At 64.7% G+C, this 17,856-nt stretch overlaps 1 protein-coding gene across 1 annotated transcript in view; it reads left to right on the top strand.

The window, feature by feature from the left end:
* KIF1A (kinesin family member 1A) overlaps positions 1 to 17,856 on the top strand; it is a 51,577-nt gene that overhangs the window by 20,042 nt on the left and 13,679 nt on the right. Inside the window, exons 12-34 of the mRNA XM_036493344.2 lie at positions 365 to 443; positions 565 to 707; positions 2,400 to 2,533; positions 2,686 to 2,765; positions 2,895 to 2,970; positions 4,625 to 4,704; positions 4,890 to 4,996; positions 5,181 to 5,264; positions 5,951 to 6,131; positions 6,454 to 6,526; positions 6,645 to 6,738; positions 6,962 to 7,110; positions 7,307 to 7,485; positions 8,832 to 8,969; positions 9,489 to 9,743; positions 13,452 to 13,570; positions 14,873 to 14,958; positions 15,239 to 15,377; positions 15,463 to 15,634; positions 15,744 to 15,834; positions 16,304 to 16,422; positions 16,995 to 17,050; positions 17,542 to 17,650. Of these exons, the coding sequence (XP_036349237.2) occupies positions 365 to 443; positions 565 to 707; positions 2,400 to 2,533; positions 2,686 to 2,765; positions 2,895 to 2,970; positions 4,625 to 4,704; positions 4,890 to 4,996; positions 5,181 to 5,264; positions 5,951 to 6,131; positions 6,454 to 6,526; positions 6,645 to 6,738; positions 6,962 to 7,110; positions 7,307 to 7,485; positions 8,832 to 8,969; positions 9,489 to 9,743; positions 13,452 to 13,570; positions 14,873 to 14,958; positions 15,239 to 15,377; positions 15,463 to 15,634; positions 15,744 to 15,834; positions 16,304 to 16,422; positions 16,995 to 17,050; positions 17,542 to 17,650 (2,743 nt within the window). The remainder of the gene's footprint in view (positions 1 to 364; positions 444 to 564; positions 708 to 2,399; positions 2,534 to 2,685; positions 2,766 to 2,894; positions 2,971 to 4,624; positions 4,705 to 4,889; positions 4,997 to 5,180; positions 5,265 to 5,950; positions 6,132 to 6,453; positions 6,527 to 6,644; positions 6,739 to 6,961; positions 7,111 to 7,306; positions 7,486 to 8,831; positions 8,970 to 9,488; positions 9,744 to 13,451; positions 13,571 to 14,872; positions 14,959 to 15,238; positions 15,378 to 15,462; positions 15,635 to 15,743; positions 15,835 to 16,303; positions 16,423 to 16,994; positions 17,051 to 17,541; positions 17,651 to 17,856) is intronic.

Below are 17,856 nucleotides of genomic sequence, written 5' to 3'. Positions count from 1 at the left end.
TGCCGAGGGCTGGGGTGGGGCCAGCGCGGGGCCGGATTTTTCACTGCTGGCCCTGCAGGACTGCCCCCGGCCCTCACTCAGCTGAGAAGGCTGCCTGGGCCCAGGTGGTCCGGGGCTGAGCGTGGGAGGCTCTGGTGTGCACACAGGTGCCCGAGCACACAATAGCCTTGGAGTAAATGCGTCACCCCCCAGCCCTACAGGAAGGGAGAGCAGGGGCGCATACAGATAGGAGGGCCAAGCAGGGCTGGGTTGGGATGCGTGGGTATGTGTCATGACTCAGCCTACCCTTCTGCGTCTCCCTCTGCGGATGACAGCCCCACATGCACCCTTAGTGCTCCTGGCTTAGCCTGCTGTCCTCCTGCAGGTGGGAACTCGAGGACAGCCATGGTGGCCGCCCTGAGCCCTGCCGACATCAACTACGACGAGACCCTCAGCACCCTGAGGTGGGTGCTGGGGGGTGCAGTGGTGCGAGGGGCCGCCTCTGGGGGCTCTCACTGGGCGGCCGGGCCCGGGCAGGGCTGTGAGAGCTCAGGTGCGGCCCTCACCTTCGGCCTGGGCACCCAGGTATGCCGACCGCGCCAAGCAGATCCGCTGTAATGCTGTCATCAATGAGGACCCCAACAACAAGCTGATCCGTGAGCTGAAGGACGAGGTGACACGGCTGCGCGACCTGCTGTATGCCCAGGGGCTCGGCGACATCACCGACGGTGAGCGTCTGTGCTGTCCAGGTTGGGGGCTGCTCTCCTGGGACCCCAATGGACTGGCTGGGCCGGTGGATGCTGCTCTCCCAGTCTGTCTCCTGTGTCCCTGTCCTGCTCCAGTCATGGGACCCAGCTGCCTCTGGAAGGGGCTCCTGACAGGAGCCCTGGACCAGGCTGTATTTTCTGGCCTTGGCCAGTCGGAGCTATGTACTCTCGGTTTAGCACTGGCCTGAGCGGGCTGGAAACATAATCCCTGGACACCCCCATGGGGCTGTACGGCCGGCTCCCAAGCTTCCGGGTGTCCGAGCTCTGGGCTCCTAGCCTGCACTGGGTGCTGGCTGTGGGGGACAAACCTTTCTGTTTCTATCTTTCCTCCCTCCTCACGCCTGTCCCGCCCCGTAGCCAACACTGTGCCTGGAGGACCTAAATGTGTGTATTCCCCTTTGCTGCTGTGCACACCTGCTTCTGGCCCCACATGGGCCCAGGGCAGCACGGGAAAGGGAGGCAGCAGCCCCGGGCAGGCGATCCTGCCACGGCCACTCTCACCCATCCCAATGCCCTCCGGGTAGGCATGTGATGGTGTCCGCCTCTGTGAGCTTGGGTCACGTGTCTGGACAGTGTCTGGGAAATAGACACGAGGGAAGGCTGGATGTAGCCGAGGCCTTCTTAGGGTGACAGTGGCCGGTGCAAGGCCCTCTGACCCCTGTGCCCCCATGGCCTGGAGGGTTGGACAGTCAGTGCCACAGGGCTGAAAGGGCAGAGGTTCTGACCCGTCCCAGGCCAAGGGCCTGTGTTCCTGAGCCCAAGGCCCCATCCCTTGATGGGCCATGAGCCAGTCTTGGCCCCCATAGCCCAGCTGCTAGGTATGCTGTGACCTTGTGGGGAGCTCCCGGGTTGTGTGTCTCAGGCCCTGCCGTGGAAGGGCCTCCTCCCCAGCCCCTGCCATGGAAGGGCCCCCTCCCCAGCCCCTGCCGTGGAAGGGCTCCCTCCCCAGCCCCGTGCTGCCCTGGGCTTGCTGCTGCTCTACTGTGTGCCTGCTTCTGCTGCTCTACTGTGTGCCTTCCTTCCACTCAAGGGGCAGCACAGCCCCCCTCCTGGGCCCTTGGGGACTGTCAAGGCCTAGGGTGGTGGGGGGTAGGGTCTTCTCTGGGGAACCTAATTCTCCCCTCTTCCAGACAGTCCCTGGGTGGCTTTCTGTGCTCAGTAGGGCCATGTGTGCACTGTAGCCTGGCCTACTCCCTGGGGCATTGAGGGTGTGTGTGAGTAGTGGACGCCACTCACAGAGGATGAGACTGAGCCTTGGGGCTGCAAGGTGCAAGCGGCCTGGGGTGGCCGTGGCCAGGCAGTGGACGGGTGGGGCAATGGCCGGAGCCAGGTGTGGGGAGAGCAGGTGTGGCTCACGGCCTGCGGTGCAGAGCCGCTGTGCGCACTGTGGGCCAGGCTGGGTGAGGGTGGTGGGCAGCTCTGCATGTGCTTGTCCCCACCCAGGCAGGCGTGGCCCTTGCTGTGCTGTGCTCTTGCCACCCGCCCTCTGGCCCTACCTCCTGCTGTTTCCCAACTTGGTCTCTCTTCTTTCTCCTCCCGTCGGTTCGGCCACCCGGCCTTCCCTTCCCCTCGCAGACATGTCCGACCTTGAGAACAATAACCGCAGCCATGGCGGGGCGTTGCTGAGTCCAGCCCCTGACACTCTCTCCACAGTGACCGAAGCCCTGGCCGGCATGAGCCCCTCGTGCTCGCTCTCGGCCCTGTCCAGCCGTGCAGCCTCCGTGTCCAGCCTGCACGAGCGCATCTTGTTTGCCCCGGGCAGCGAAGAAGCCATTGAGAGGCTGAAGGTGAGCGCCCGGCTGCAGGGCAGCTTGGCGCGGGATGCAGGGGCAGCCACAGGGGCCTCAGGCACTTGGCCCGGTCCCCTGGCCACAGTGGCCAGGGAAGCCCTATGCCCTAAGGGTCCCCGGGCCTCACTCTGCTCCATGTGTCTCTGTAGGAAACAGAGAAGATCATTGCCGAGCTCAACGAGACCTGGGAGGAGAAGCTGCGGCGGACGGAAGCCATCCGCATGGAAAGGTGAGTGGGCAGGACCAGCTTCCGGCCGGCTCCAGGCCACAGGCCACCTGCCTGCCGCCGCAGGCCCCCGCACCAACAGGCCTGAGGCTGGGCACTCAGAGCATCTGCTGACCCCGCCTTCCCCCCCAGGGAAGCCCTGCTGGCCGAGATGGGCGTGGCCATGAGAGAGGACGGCGGCACCCTGGGTGTGTTCTCTCCCAAAAAGGTAGGAACAGGGTGGACGCAGAGCCATGGCCCTGCCCTGACTTGGAGCTGGGGCTAGTGGACAGTGGTGTTCCTGGGCCCACTTGAGGGAGGGCTGTGCTAGGTGTGGCCTGCTATGAGGGGCCCACTAGGGGGCTGAGGCATGGGCATGGCCCCTCACCCACAGGCAGGCATTCCTCTGGGTAGAAGAGTTGGCCTCAACTTTCTCCCAGTGGGATGTCCTTGTAGCTTTGGAACGCTGGGTGTCTCTGATCTGTCTGAGGTGTGGAGTGAGCCTCCCCACGGGCAGAGAGCCACTCATAGGATGGAGACTTGAGGTCTGGATACCTCCTAGGGGCTGTGCCATGCGTGGGTAGAGCCTGGGGGACACAGCTGGGAGGCCCTCACTAACTCTTCGCACTGGTTCACAGGCCCAAGTCCTTGGCTGGGCCTTGGAGGTCTTTTAGCTGGGGACCCCCACCTAGAGCAGAGCCCTTCAATATGTATGTGGATCCTGTGCACACGTGGCACACGTGGGAGGAAGCCGTGCGCCCAAGCCCACTATGCCCCCAGGAAGTGACCCTGCACCTGAGCTACTCCGCTTGGCCCCAGGAAGTGACCTGCACCCAAGCCTACTATGCCCCCAGGAAGGGATCCTACACCCAATCCCACTTCCCCTGCTCCCCAGGGAGGTCACCTCACCCCAGCCAGCCCAGCAACCCTCTGGCGTGTGAAGTCCATTGTGTCAGAGTGTTTGGAGCCACACAAGTACCTGGCCGCCCAAGTTCGTCCTGGCCTCTGGGGGTGAGAGGAGCAGCTGACACCACTCTGCTCCCAGAACACGTTTGAGTGTGGACCACACACTGGTGGAGTCCTGTCTGCTGGGTGTAGACTTGTGAACAGTGGGCTGCTGGTTGTGCACACACATGTGGGTCATGTTGTATTTGACCAAGGCTGGGGAACTGGGCAGGGCTGTGATCCAGCCCAGGAGAACAGCAAGTGCCACAGCCCAGAGCCAGGGGATGCCTCCAGGAGGCCTGTGGTTCCAGGGCTCCCTCAGGCCCACCCTTTTCTGGAAGGGTGGGGTGGACAGGGTGCCCCCAGGACACCTCCCCACACCCAAATCCTTTGGTCTGGGTGGGACTTGGGGGGGGCGTGCTCGAGTCAGCTGGGCCCCTAAGCCCTGCCACCAGGAAGGGGAAGTTATGGCTGCCTCCTGGGTCCCCAGGACCATGTGGAGTGTAGTAACTGGTGGGGACATGATGCACTCACACCTGGAGGTGGAGGTAGTTTGCTTCAGGGAGCCAGGTGGGAAACAAGCCCAGCCTGGCAGCTCCGCTAGGCCCTGTGGTGGCTGACTTTGGGACTGGGCTGGGGGAAGGAGCACAGTGCCCAGGAGGCTCAGCAGGGGCCTCCATCAGCCTCAGGGAGATGCCCCCCTCGGTCAAGGTCCAGGGTCCTGGTCCTCTTGAAGAGGCCCAGGGCTGGGGGCTCAGGACCCCATGGGACAAGGGTCCCAGCCAACCTGTCAAACTGCGCACTCTGGAATCCTGGGCACCTCCTCTCCCCTCTGCCAGATAACGGGGCTTGTGTCTGGTGCCCAAGGAGAGACAGGTGCAGGGGCCAGTACTAGGCTCCACACTCCACCACAGAGGTAACCTCCCTGCCTCCCGCAGACACCACATCTGGTCAACCTGAACGAGGACCCTCTGATGTCCGAGTGCCTCCTCTATTACATCAAAGATGGGATCACCAGGTGAGACCTGTGCTGCACTGGGCACTGGGGGATCCCAGGGAGGCCTGCGCCCGTCCTTGGGCACTGGAGGGGATGGGCTCTTGTTCCCGTTGGTCGCTGGGCCCCCAGTCATGACCCGTGCACCCCCAGTTGTGGGGGCTGGGTGTGCTGGGTGGGGCTGCGTGCTGACATGTCTCCTCCCTCAGGGTGGGCCGGGAGGATGGCGAGCGGCGGCAGGACATCGTCCTGAGTGGGCACTTTATCAAGGAGGAGCACTGTGTGTTCCGGAGCGACTCCCGGGGCGGCAGTGAAGGTAGCTCCTCCCCCGTCCCATCCTGGTCCCGCCTTTGTAGGGGAGGCTGCCTGGGGGCTCCCCTGCTTGTGGGGTTCCTCCACCTCCTGCAGGCGGGGCCAGGCACGGTGCCCAGTCTCTCTAAAGGCCAGTGAGCGCATGCTCAGCTGGCCGCCTGAGGCTGGACCTTCTTCCTGTCCTGCAGCCATAGTTACCTTGGAGCCCTGTGAGGGGGCAGACACCTATGTCAACGGCAAGAAAGTCACGGAGCCCAGCATCCTGCGGTCAGGTAGGATGGGGTCAAGGCCAGCCTTGCAGTGGTAGGGCCGGGACACGGCGGGTAGGGTGAGGGGCCGGGACACGGCGGGTAGGGTGGCTGTGCTGTGACTCTCACCCCCTCCCTCAGGGTGTGCACCCATGGCACCAGGGCCCCCTAGGCCTATGCAGGACACTGCCCAGCAAGGAGGGCCCTGGGACGGATGTTGGGCGGGTCAGATGGGCTGCATCGGGGGCTGCATTCCCAGGCCAGGCACATGGAATTCATTGTCCGCGGCTGGGAATGCTCACCTCAACTCGGGTTGGGTACTCATGGTCCACTGGGGTCCCTCTGGCACTCAGAACCGGCACCTGATAAGATGAGGCCCACCCTAGGGATTCCCTTTTTATTCTCCGGCCGCTGGCAGGCCATTTCCCAACACCCACACTGAAGCCCTCCAGCTGTACCAGACCTGGCCAGGCAGATGCCTAAACCTGCCATCCCACCAGCTCAGCTCCAGGAAGATCAGAGAAGACCCGTGCCCCATCCCTGAAGGGCTGAGGCTTCCAGTGGAGCTTTCCAGAAACTGGGGGAGTGGCAGTGGTGGGGACCATGTCAGGGAAGCCATTGAGAGGGCTCTGGAGGCGGGGGCGGGAGGGGCTGAGCTGCTGCCAGTGAGATCCGCAAAGCCCTAAGGACGGCTGCGCCTCTGTCCACAGGCAACCGCATCATCATGGGCAAGAGCCACGTGTTCCGCTTCAACCACCCCGAGCAGGCGCGTCAGGAGCGCGAGCGCACACCCTGCGCCGAGACGCCCGCTGAGCCCGTGGACTGGGCCTTCGCGCAGCGCGAGCTGCTGGAGAAGCAGGGCATCGACATGAAGCAGGAAATGGAGCAGAGGTGAGGCAGGCCATGGTAGCCTGTGCTCACCTCAGCTGTGCTCACCTCAGCTGTGCTCACCTGTGCTCACCTCAGCTGTGCTCAGCTGTGCTCACCTGTGCTCACCTCACCTGTGCTCACCTCAGCTGTGCTCACCTGTGCTCACCTCACCTGTGCTCACCTCAGCTGTGCTCACCTCAGCTGTGCTCACCTGTGCTCACCTCAGCTGTGCTCACCTCAGCTGTGCTCACCTGTGCTCACCTCAGCTGTGCTCACCTCACTTGTGCTCACCTGTGCTCACCTCACCTGTGCTCACCTCACCTGTGCTCACCTCACCTTGCAGGCTGCAGGAGCTGGAGGACCAGTACCGCCGAGAGCGGGAGGAGGCCACCTACCTGCTGGAGCAGCAGCGCCTGGTGAGGAGCTGGCCCTCAGAGCTGGGACCCCCTTCCTGCCACAGGATGGGCGTGGGGCTGGCACACACTGGGGCGCGGCGTGGGCCTTGCGGGGGCCCATGGCCTTGCTGCCTTGCAGGACTACGAGAGCAAGCTGGAGGCTTTGCAGAAGCAGATGGACTCCCGGTACTGCCCCGAGGTGAACGAGGAGGAGGAGGAGCCAGAGGATGAAGGTGAGGGCTTTGGCACCAGGAGGCTGGGCCTTGGGCTCGGGAGGACCTCTTCCCGGCCACTCCCCTAGGGTGCCTGGGGACCCGTCTTTTTGTCTATGGGAAGGGCCACAGGGGCTCTGCCACAGCAGGTGCCTGTGTGTGTGTGTGTGTGTGTGTGTACTTGCACACCAGGGCTGCCTCTCGGGGCAGGGCTGGTGGCAAGTGCTGCGGCCTTCCCCCACAGTGCAGTGGACGGAGCGGGAGTGCGAGCTGGCGCTGTGGGCCTTCCGGAAGTGGAAGTGGTACCAGTTCACGTCCCTGCGGGACTTGCTGTGGGGCAATGCCATCTTCCTCAAGGAGGCCAATGCCATCAGTGTGGAGCTCAAAAAGAAGGTGTGTGAGGACAGCCCCGACCCCCTGAGGCTCCGCTTGCCCCGCCTGTGCCCTGCCCTGGCCAGCTGAGGCTGTGGGAGCAGGTGGCCCTGCGCAGCCGCTGCTTGGCTCCTGTGGCCCAACTCTGCTGAGGCTGTGAAGGAAGGCCTGGCCCCGCCCCTCAGGGCTGACCGGAGTCCTGCCTGCCCCCTGGCAGGTCCAGTTCCAGTTTGTCCTCCTCACGGACACGCTCTACTCCCCGCTACCGCCTGACCTGCTGCCCCCAGAGGCCGCCAAGGAGCGCGAGACACGCCCCTTCCCCCGCACCATCGTGGCCGTGGAGGTCCAGGATCAGAAAAATGGGGCCACCCACTACTGGACGCTGGAGAAGCTCAGGTGTGGCTGGCGGACGGCTGGGGTGGGCCAGGGCCTCCTCCCTGGGGACTAGGGTGGTGCGGCTTCCCTGGGGGGGCTGTGGGGTGCAGTATTCCTCCTGCTTCCCTGGGTTTAGAAGCTTCCTGCCCGTCACTGCAGCGAACACTCCTGGTGTGCATGCCGGGAGCTGGGACCGATGCAGATCTGCTCAGGGCCCCAGGACCGTGGCAGCACTCCGGGGGACCCAGGGTGCAGGCACGCGCAGGGCCATGGCATGCTTAGACAAGTCCAGAGGGCTGGGGTCACCGTCCTCAAACCAGCAGGAGCTCAGAGAAGCAGGGTGGAGGGGGTTTGTGGCTCCTGCACCTGTGGGAAGTGGAGGAGCTGGGTGGGTACAGGGGAGCAGGGAGGGGGCGAATGCTACACCCCAACACCTGTGGGAGGTGAGGAGCCGGGGTGGGTACGGGGGAGCAGGGAGGGGGCGGATGCTGCACCCCAACACCTGTGGGAGGTGAGGAGCCGGGGTGGGTACGGGGGAGCAGGGAGGGGGCGGATGCTGCACCCCAACACCTGTGGGAGGTGAGGAGCCGGGTGGGTGCAAGAGGAGTGAGGGGGTGGCTCCTGCATCTTGATACCTGTGGGGGTGAAGGAGCTGGGGCCGGCACAGAGGAGCAGGGAGAGAGGGGGAAGAGGTGAGCCTCTCTCTGCCCCAGGACAAGAGGGCGCCTCTCTGAGCCCCCACACACTGACTGCAGGTCTCAGGCAGGAAGTAGGGATGCCAGGGGCATGTCACTGTGCTCTGGAAGCAGGGTTCAGTTGGTCCCATGGCCGTGTGGAGACACTGTGTGTGATTGGGGGCAGCCTGGCCAGGCAGGGGCCAGCGGTTTGACAGGCTCTGGCTGTGGCTGCTGCAGGACAGGGCTGCTGGCTTGGCAGGAGGGAAGAGGTGTGTGGCGCTGACTGACAGGGGGCTGCCCTGCGAGGGGCTAGGTCCTCACCAGGCAGACTCCAAAGGCGCCCGACCCTAGGGTCTCGGGTGTCACATATATGAGTGATGTGGACACTCTGACACATGTGCACACACACTGACCTGGGGAGTAATGCACGTTCAACTCGGACTCACCTCTCGGCACACGCACACTGACATACACTCTGGCATGTACTAACGTGTGCAGACACTAACGGGCAGCACACCCTGCATGCACATAGGCTCATGCCCACTCCGCATCCCCTGCCCTGCCCGTCCTCTGGCTGGCTCGGTAGACCTGCATCTTCAGAGCCTGTGTGGCCACAGTTGCACAGGGGCTTCCTGTGTCTGGCTTGGCAGTCCCTGTTGCCCCGGCCCTCAGCTGCCCCTCCCTCCACAGACAGCGCCTGGACCTGATGCGGGAGATGTATGACCGGGCAGCCGAGGTGCCCTCCAGCGTGGTGGAGGACTGCGACAATGTGGTGACCGGCGGCGACCCCTTCTACGATCGCTTCCCCTGGTTCCGGCTGGTGGGCAGGTGGGTGCCTCCCCTCTCCCTGCTGAGAGAGAGAGAGAGAGAGGTAGGACACGGGCCTGTTTCCAAGGCCGGAGCCCCCACAGAACTATCGTGAACGGCTGATGCTGCCTGACGCTTTTCTGCCCCTCCCAGCCTGCCCCTGGCTCGCCAGCAGCCCTGGATGGGGCCGTGGCCCTGCCCGCCCACCCCTGCCATCCACGTGTGTGATCATGGGGAGTTCCCAGCCCAGGTCTCGGGGTGGGAGTGTGAGGCACAGCCCCAGGACTCCCTCTGGAACTCTCGCCTGTGCTCTGTGTCCAACCCCCATTCTCACTCTCCCCTCCTGATGCCTTCCAGCCGGTCACCCACACGCACCACCCACACGCCCGTGTGGTGTCTCCCAGGCCAGGGCAGTGCAGTCCTGACCGGTCTCAGCCGCGTTCTGGGGGGCTGTGCTTGGTGTGGTTGGCCGGCCAGGAGTGTCCCTGCCCTGTGAGCGGCTGGTGTTAACTTCTCTCTGTCTTGTCGCACTAACCTCAGTTCGGTCATCTCTGGCTGCGACAGCTACCCTCTTCTGAGCACATGCATGAGTGAGCGCATGGCTGCTCTCACCCCCTCCCCCACCTTCTCGAGCCCCGACTCCGACACCACCGAGCTTGCCGAGGAGCAGAGCGTGGGGGAGGAGGAGGAGGAGGAGGAGGAGCACCTGGAGGACGACGTCTTTCCGGAGCACACGCTGTGCGACGGCCGGGACCCGTTTTACGACCGGCCCCCCCTGTTCAGTTTAGTAGGAAGGTTGGTGAGGTCGAGTGCAGCATGCTGGGAAGGACCCAGCTCTTTGGCCCAGGAGCACTGCTAAGGGCCCCACGCCACGTCAGGGCAAGGCAGGCCGGGCAGAGACCCAAGAGAGCCTGGGCTCCCCGCATGTGCCTAGGGTGGGACAGTCGGGTCCAGCTCCGGAAGTGACAGGCCCACAGCTGCCTGGCCTGGGAGGTGCTGCCCTCTGTGCAGGCAGTGTGAGGTGGCCCCCGATGCCTATGGTCGCCTTTGATGGAGAGGGCCAGCTGCCCACACGTCATTCAGGGCCCAGCCAGATCTTGGTGGGAGTGGTCCAGGGCTCAGAGAGGGGTCCTCAGGGTGACCCAAAGGGAGTTCAGGGGGTGTCCTAAAGGCAGGAACTGCAGTCACTGCCTTGTGCCCTGCAGCCTGGGGCCTACGCTGCCCACCAGCAAGGACGTTGCCACTCTTCTAGCCCTCCTCTGGTGCAGGGGTGTGCGTGGCAGGTGCCTTACGCAGATGTCCGCCACTGACCTCTGCTGAACCATGAGAGGGGCCGAGGTCAGGCATGGACGGAGGCCACAGCAGGGGCCCCAGACCACAGCACAGACACGGCCACCCCCGCCAGAGGCCCTGCAGCAGCCTGTCTGGCCCAAGGTGTGGCTGCTGTCCAAAACTCATGCTCACTGGGAGGTATACACTAATTTTAAACAGAGAGAGAGACCTTCTGTCTGTTGATTCATTCCCCAAAGACCTGCAGAAGTCACGCGTGGGCCAGGCCGGTGCCAGGGATGAGAGCCCCAGCCCAGCGTCTCCTGTAGGTTGGGCAGCAGGAAGCTGGCACCACGACTTGAGCCGGGCACTCAATGAGGGAGCAGAAGCCGAACTGCTGTTCCAATGCCCCCCATTGCTAAAGGCAGCCCCTGGGGTCCTGGCCACCTACAAGCCCGTGGCCCCGCGGCCGGCTGGGCGAGGCGAAGGGTATCTGGGGAGTCGGCAGGTGCCTGGTTTTCTGCAAGTCGCGTGAGGTATGCTGGCTGGTCTGCAGGGGTAGGGGTCACGGCTGTCGTCCCCCAAGATGCCAGACTGAGTGAGAAAGCAGACTGCAGGCCTCTCTAGGGTGTGGGGGCCCTGGGACCTGCAGGGGTGAGCACCAGGACCCACAGGGGGACACACATCAGGAGACACGGGCGTGGGCTCTTGCAGTGTCGGCCGCGAAGAGCTGGATCCTTCCAACATTTCTCTCCCCTCGTGGACCTGAGACTCAACAAAACCACCAAACTGAACCAAAGTCCTTGCCGAGAGGCCAGCCCCGTACGGCAGGGCAGCCTGGGGCGGCTTGTTGGCGGCCGAGCCGGTCTTTTTGGTTTGGCAAGAATTGGCTTGTTCCGCGTAGCAGCTGTGCAGCCCCAGCCCCGGGCAGGGCCCGCTAGGATGGCCTTCTGGTAGCTGCTGGCTCTCTCTCCAAAGCTTCAGCCAAACTGGGCGCCCACTTGTGTCCCCTCTGGAGAGGCTCCCTGGTCCCAGCATGCCCCTTGCACCTCACCAGTCTGTGGTTAGCACCGCCTCCTCCTTCCCGCCACGCCGTGTCTGCGTGCTGTCTGCCTCTGCCGCTCCTGTTCGGGTGGGTTTCAGTCTGCTTCAAGGTACACTGGCCGCTTGGCACGGCCCTCGAGCGGCAGTCCCCCGGGTCACCCAGGCAGAGAAAGTGGGCCTGAGGGCATGGCTGGCAGGGGACAAGGCCCTCGTCTCCTGGAGGGCGGGTGTGGGCCATGCAGTGTGAAGCCTGGGCACAGCAGGTGTGTCCAGGTGGGCGGCTGCCAGGCCTGGCCTATGAGCCCCCCAAGGCAGGTATTTCCCTTGGGGGCAGAGGTGTGTCCAGGGTCCTGCCAGCTGCGTGAGAGGCCTGGGGTCCTCAGGGGCAGCTTCTAGGACACCTGTCCCTAGAGCTTGCCCCAGAGCCATGGACCCCAGCTGGGTGCCCAGGGCAAAGGGAGTGCGCAGCTGTCCTCAGTAGGGCAGCGGGCCAGCTCCCAGGAAGCTTTCTCGCCAACCTTCGCTGAGGAGGTGCCCTCCCTGAGGGCCCTACCTCTGGGCGGTTGGAGCCAGGGCGGCAGCAGGCCTGGGCAGTGGCCTGCGGCTCCCCTGATGCCCCCTACTGGTGAGTGCAGGGTGAGAGGGAGGAGGAGTGGCGGGCAGCTCAGGGCCAGCAGGGCCCTGGCTGTGGGGAGCCGGCAGCTCTGCAACCTCCTGTCCTTCTGTCCTTCGGCTTCCCTGGGTCACCATGCGCCTTCGAGGAGTCCCGGTGCACTCTGTCCCCACCGGGCACCAGCCGCTGTGGTCACCACACGGAGTCTCCCTTCTCGGGCAGCCATGCTGCCTCGATGCAGCTCGAGCCCAGGGACCCTAGGTCAGGTCTCGTCCATTAGCTTGTTGGATTCGTGGGAAGCTTCATTTGGGCCGTGCCCTGGCTCCTGTTCCTGTGGGGAGACCACACTGTCAGCAATGCCTGCTCCTGCCTCCAAATGCTGAGGTGGGAGCCCTAGACCTGGCCGTGAGCAAGTGGGTGCTATGGGGCCTGTGAGGTTCCCGGGTAGGGAACTTTCTGCCTGCTGACAGGGTCTGCATCGACCCCACTGTGCCACAAGCAGCGTCTCAAGGCCACTGGAGCCAGCCTGAGCCTGACACGGAGGCTGGGAGCATCTGGTCAGGGAGGGGACAGGAGGACCCTCAGTTGCTCAGAGCCAGTGACAATGCACTGGGGTAGATTGCCCGTGGCATCCAGGAACTCCTTGGCCCCTGTGGCCTGTGGAGTAGGGACTGGTGGGGCAGGGGTGAGGCCTGCCAGGAGCCTACGCTTGGCCAGGGCATGGGGGCGGGCCCAGCTGCTCGGTGCCCCAGGCCTCTGGCTGCAGTGGACACAGGGGCAGGTGTGGTGTGGGCTGGTGAGGGGCTCCCGGGAGACCCTGAAGCAGGATGCTTTGGGGAGGAAGAGCCATACTGGTGCCCAGGTTCGGAGTCCCTGCTATGAGTCTGCCCCACTGTCTGCCCCTTCCCTACCACCTGTACCCTCATCCCCACTCTGCCCCTCACTTCGTCATCTACACTCCCCACCCCCTGTAGCCAGACCATCTTCTGGGAGCTGCACCCCGTGGATCCCCCCTGCCCTGCCGTGAGGTCTTGGCTCGCCTGACCAGCCCTTCTCTTACCAGGAGTGGGCCCAAGTGTTGGGGTTCGGGGCCCTCATCCTCCTGGCTTGGCCGCCGTGGTCTCGGTCTGGGGTGACCAGGACTCTGTGCCAGCCTCCTTGGGTTGCTGTGCAGGGTGGGGTGTTTCCCGTCCCCCTGACCCGCCATAGGGGCTGGGGGGTCATGCCCATCTGTGGAGTGGCCAGCAGGCAGGGCCCCGGGAGGTGGAGGCAGCATCCTTCATGCTGAGTGTCCTTGAAGCAGGCTGGAGCCCCCCGCTGCTCTCATGTCAGAGGGCCTGTGCTCGGCCTCCGCCGTCCTCTGCTCAGCGCCGCTCACGCCCTCCTCCTCCTCCACCTCTTGCCATCCCCCGAGGGCCTCCCACCCCAGGGACCCCTGCCCTGCCTGCCCCCTCCTGCCCTGGCTGTCCTGCTTGGCTCTGCTTTGCAGCCCTGTTGTGAGCTGGCTACAGCACCGCCGCCACTGCCAACCACGGCGGGTGCTGCAGGTGGCCCTGACCATAACCTCCGCCTCCCAGGGCCTTCGTGTACCTGAGCAACCTGCTGTACCCCGTGCCACTGGTGCACCGCGTGGCCATCGTCAGTGAGAAGGGCGAGGTCAAGGGCTTTCTCCGCGTGGCAGTGCAGGCCATCTCAGGTGCGCAGGCTGGGCCTGGGGGCGGGCCCAGGACCGGAGGGTGAGGCCCAGGATGTGAGGGTGGGGTCTGGGGTGGGCCGAGGACGTGAGGGTGGGGTCTGGGGGCAGGCCCAGGACCGGAGGGTGAGGCCCAGGACGTGAGGGTGGGGTCTGGGGTGGGCCCAGGAAGGGAAGGTGGGGGCTAGGACAGGAGGGTGGGGCCAAGGAGAGGCCCAGGCCCTGCCCCTAGCCCAGGAAGGCACAGATGTGCCAACCTCCACTCTGAGGGGCCTGGTTCCCATTGGGCCTGCTGCCCTGGCCACTCACTGGACGTGATTTCAGTTCCACTGATCAACTGACCTGATGACTTTTCGCAGTTGTCAGCTTCTTGCCCACCCCACTGTCGGGGCTCCTGCTGCTCCACCCACCAGCCAGGTGCCGTGAGAGCCGTGTCTCTCACTGGGACCACAGGGTGTTGGGCATTGGGGTACACCTCTTCCTACTAGACTCGCACCTGCCCGGCAGGACCCTCAGGTTCTAGCTTCCCAGGGCCCACACAGACCAATCCACTCGCTCTATCTGGCCCCCACCCCCACACTGCCCACAGCTATCCGGGCCTACCTTGGGGAGGGGACAACAGGGCTTCCCCTAGCTGGGGAGGGGAATCAGGCCCCGGGTCTGAGCTCTGTGGGTTTTAGGCCCTGGAAGGCACTCGGGTCTGAGAGCACTTGTCCCTCTGTCCCCTGACCTGTGCAGCAATGGCTGACACCAGGCCTGGGAGGGGTCACTGTGGTCACTGCTGTCAACCTGGCTGTCCTCTTACTGTGGCTGCTGCCTGGCCAGGCCATGGCAGAGCAGCTGCGGGGAGAGGCCTGCGAGGGGCTGAGGGGGCCGTGGAGCCTGCAGCAGAGGGTCAGGTGCCTGGGAGGAGGAGGGCTGGCAGAACTGTGTCAGAGGCCTCCTTTGGCTCCGGGAGTATGGGTTTGTCCCCAGCACAGGGATACCACTGGGAGCTTTGGGGGCTGGGAGGATGGGGTGAGTGGGCCTGGGGCACTAAGTGGAGGGGTGCCAGGGCCGAGGAGGGACTGGGCGGGGGTCTCTGTGAGGTTCATGAGGCCTCAGGAGGGGCGGGCTCTGCCTGGGCATCCAATGGGGCTCGGGTTTAAAGTCAAGCCCTGCTCCCTTCTGAGAACATGGCCTCTGGGATGGGGCAAGCTGGAAGGTGGGGTGCTGGGCACGCCTGGTGTGGATCGAAGCCTGACCACCCGCGCCTGCTTTGGGGCGGGCGGGGAGCCCTGACCGTCTGCGTGGTTCCACTTACAGCCGACGAGGAAGCCCCTGACTACGGCTCTGGCGTCCGCCAGTCGGGGACCGCCAAGATCTCCTTTGATGATCAGCACTTTGAGAAGGTATGGGCAGTGAGAGCCAGGCTGCCTGGGCAGCTGAGGCTTGGCCCTGCCTGGGTGTACCCATCCCTCTCCCTCAGAGCAGTTGGTGCCCAGGGCCACGAGGGAGCGTGTCCAGTGCTGAAGGCAGGACCGGCCCCCACCAACCCTGTTTGGGGTCGCATGGAGCTGAGGCGGGGGCTGTGACCCTGACACTGCGGGAGGCCCCGGGAGGGGCGGGTCTGGAGGGGCAAGGCTGGGCCGCAGGCAGCAGCGCCCGCTGCACTGTGATCCCTGCCTGCAGTTTCAGTCCGAGTCGTGCCCTGTGGGGGGTATGTCGCGCTCGGGCACCTCCCAGGAGGAGCTCCGCATCGTGGAGGGCCAGGGCCAGGGTGCGGACGCGGGGCCCTCAGCTGACGAAGTCAACAACAACACCTGCTCAGGTAGGTGGTCTGCATGCTGCCCGCCGTGCGGCCGCTGCTGGAGAGCACAGCCTGGAGGTGCCCACGCTCTCCCCTTGGCCCACAGCGGTGCCCCCGGAAGGCCTCCTGCCAGACAGCCCCGAGAAAGCCGCCCTGGACGGGCCCCTGGACGCGACCGGGCAGCACCTGAGGCTGGGCAGCTCCTTCACGTTCCGCGTCACAGTGCTGCAGGCCTCCAGCATCTCGGCCGAGTACGCCGACATCTTCTGCCAGTTCAAGTGAGGCTCTGCCTGCTGCTCGGGCTGTGGGCGGGGAGGCCAGACCCTGCAGAGCTCCTGTCCGGGGCCCCAGCTGAGTCCTTGCCAGCCAGCACGGTTTGCCTTGTAGCTTCATCCATCGCCACGACGAAGCCTTCTCCACGGAGCCCCTGAAGAACACGGGCAGGGGCCCCCCACTCGGCTTCTACCATGTCCAGAACGTACGTCCTGAGCCCTGTTGCCCCTCCCTGCCCCCCGAGTGGCACAGCCCAGCGCCAGGACTAGGGCTGCTGTGCCACCTGCTATGGGTTTGAAGCTGCGTTTGGGGACACACGGGAGACTCCTGCACTCCACACAAGTCGCAGCAGGCACAGACGTGGTGTCTGGCATTGTAGACTGGGGTGTGCTGAGCACTGAGCCCTGACCCGAGCAGGGGTGGGAGGAGAGAGGGCCTCCCAGGCTGCAGGGCACCTGGTGCCACCATGAGAGGGCAGATCAGCTCGGGCTGGGCTCCAGAACCAGGCACCCTAGAGGCTCCAGAAGGGAGCGCAGCAGCCAGCTGGGTGGGTGTCCTTGGGGGAGGTGGGGCTGGGTGGGCCTGGGTGTGGCATGGCAGGGGCCTCTGGGGTCTGGTCTGTCTGGGAAGCTGGTGCCCCACTCTAGATCATGAGCGGCGCACCCTTCCCACAGATCGCTGTGGAGGTGACCAAGTCCTTCATTGAGTACATCAAGAGCCAGCCCATCGTGTTTGAGGTCTTTGGCCACTACCAGCAACACCCGTTCCCACCGCTGTGCAAAGATGTGCTCAGGTCAGCTCCAAGCCACAGTCACTGCCCAGCTGTCCTCCCGATGGGCTGGGGGCTCCTGATGGGCCTCGGCAGGCTGGAGTAGGGTCCAGGGGTGTGTGCCGGGGTCACTGCCCAGCTGCCCGCTCCTGACGGGCCTCAGTGGGTTGGGGTAAGGTCCAGGTGAGAGTGACCAGCAGCTCCTCCCGAGGTCACCTGTGTGGCTCCCTCATTCTGTACAGAAGGGATGGGGACTGGGCAGGTGTCAGGGCCTGTAGGGGAAAGTTTCCAACCCAGGCTCCCGAGGATGGTACGGATGGGGATGCCCTCCCAGGGCCCCGAGCTGAGGTACCCTCAGAGCAGCAACGGTCCGTGTTTCTGTGCTCATGCCCTGGACTGGGGCTGGAGCCTGGGCACTGTCTTGGCAGGCCCTGGGATCCTGTTAGTCCCTCCTCTCCCAGACAAGCTGGAGGAGGCCTGAGCCCATGGCCTTGCCTGGCTGGCCGTGGTGGAGGGAGGCAGGGATGGGCTGGGGTCAGTAGCTCCAGGGCGCTGGTCCTGGCCTGAAGATGGCCGCTTGCTGACTGTGTCCACAGCCCCCTGAGGCCCTCACGCCGCCATTTCCCTCGTGTGATGCCGCTGTCCAAACCAGGTAAGGCAGATGCCGTAGGTCTCCTGGGCAGCAGTGCTGGGGAGGTGGACCCCTCCGCTGTGATGGGGTACTCTACTGGCCTGGCGCCTTGTGTCTGGTGGTCAGCTGCTCTGTGGCCCATGGGGAGACACTAGCCCTACAGTGACCACTGGAGCTGGGGACCTGGTGGAGGAGGAGCCTTTGTGGAGGGGATGGTGAGGGGTGCATAGCTGGGGGAATGTGGGCTGAGGACCCAGCCTCTGGGCAGGTGCTGGGCTACCCTGAGCAGCAATTCTGCCCCCTGCTGGTTCTCAGGGCCTGCAGGTTCCACCTCGTCTGTGGACCTGTGCCCAGGAGTGTGTGGTCATGGGTTCCTTCCACTGGGGTGAGGAGGTAGAAAGACCTGCTGGGGTATTTGTCCTGGAGAGCAGGGAGCTGCCCCAGCTGCCTTTGAAGCTCCCCACCCCGCTGCATGCCCTGGACACCTGCCGAGCCTACCTGTGTCCCCCCAGTGCCTGCCACCAAGCTCAGCACACTGACACGGCCAAGCCCTGGGCCCTGCCACTGCAAGTACGACCTCCTGGTCTACTTCGAGATCTGTGAGCTGGAGGCCAATGGCGAGTGAGTGTGGGACTGCATGGGCCTGGAGTCCTCAGGGATTGGGCTGGGTTGGGGTAGAGCAAGGGCTGCTTCGACTCTCAGCAGGTGTGGCCCGGGACTGGGAGGGCTTCCCTGCCTCGAGCATGTGTCTGGCTCCGTGTCCAGGCTCCCGTGGCCTCAGGGATGTTAGAGTAAAGGCTGAAGGAGGTTGCAGGAGCCCACAGTGA

This window comes from Ochotona princeps, chromosome 5 (genome assembly GCF_030435755.1).
Source record: "Ochotona princeps isolate mOchPri1 chromosome 5, mOchPri1.hap1, whole genome shotgun sequence".
NCBI lineage: Eukaryota > Metazoa > Chordata > Mammalia > Lagomorpha > Ochotonidae > Ochotona > Ochotona princeps.
Note: the sequence above shows the minus strand (reverse complement) of the source record. Positions and strands in the feature narration are given on the sequence as shown.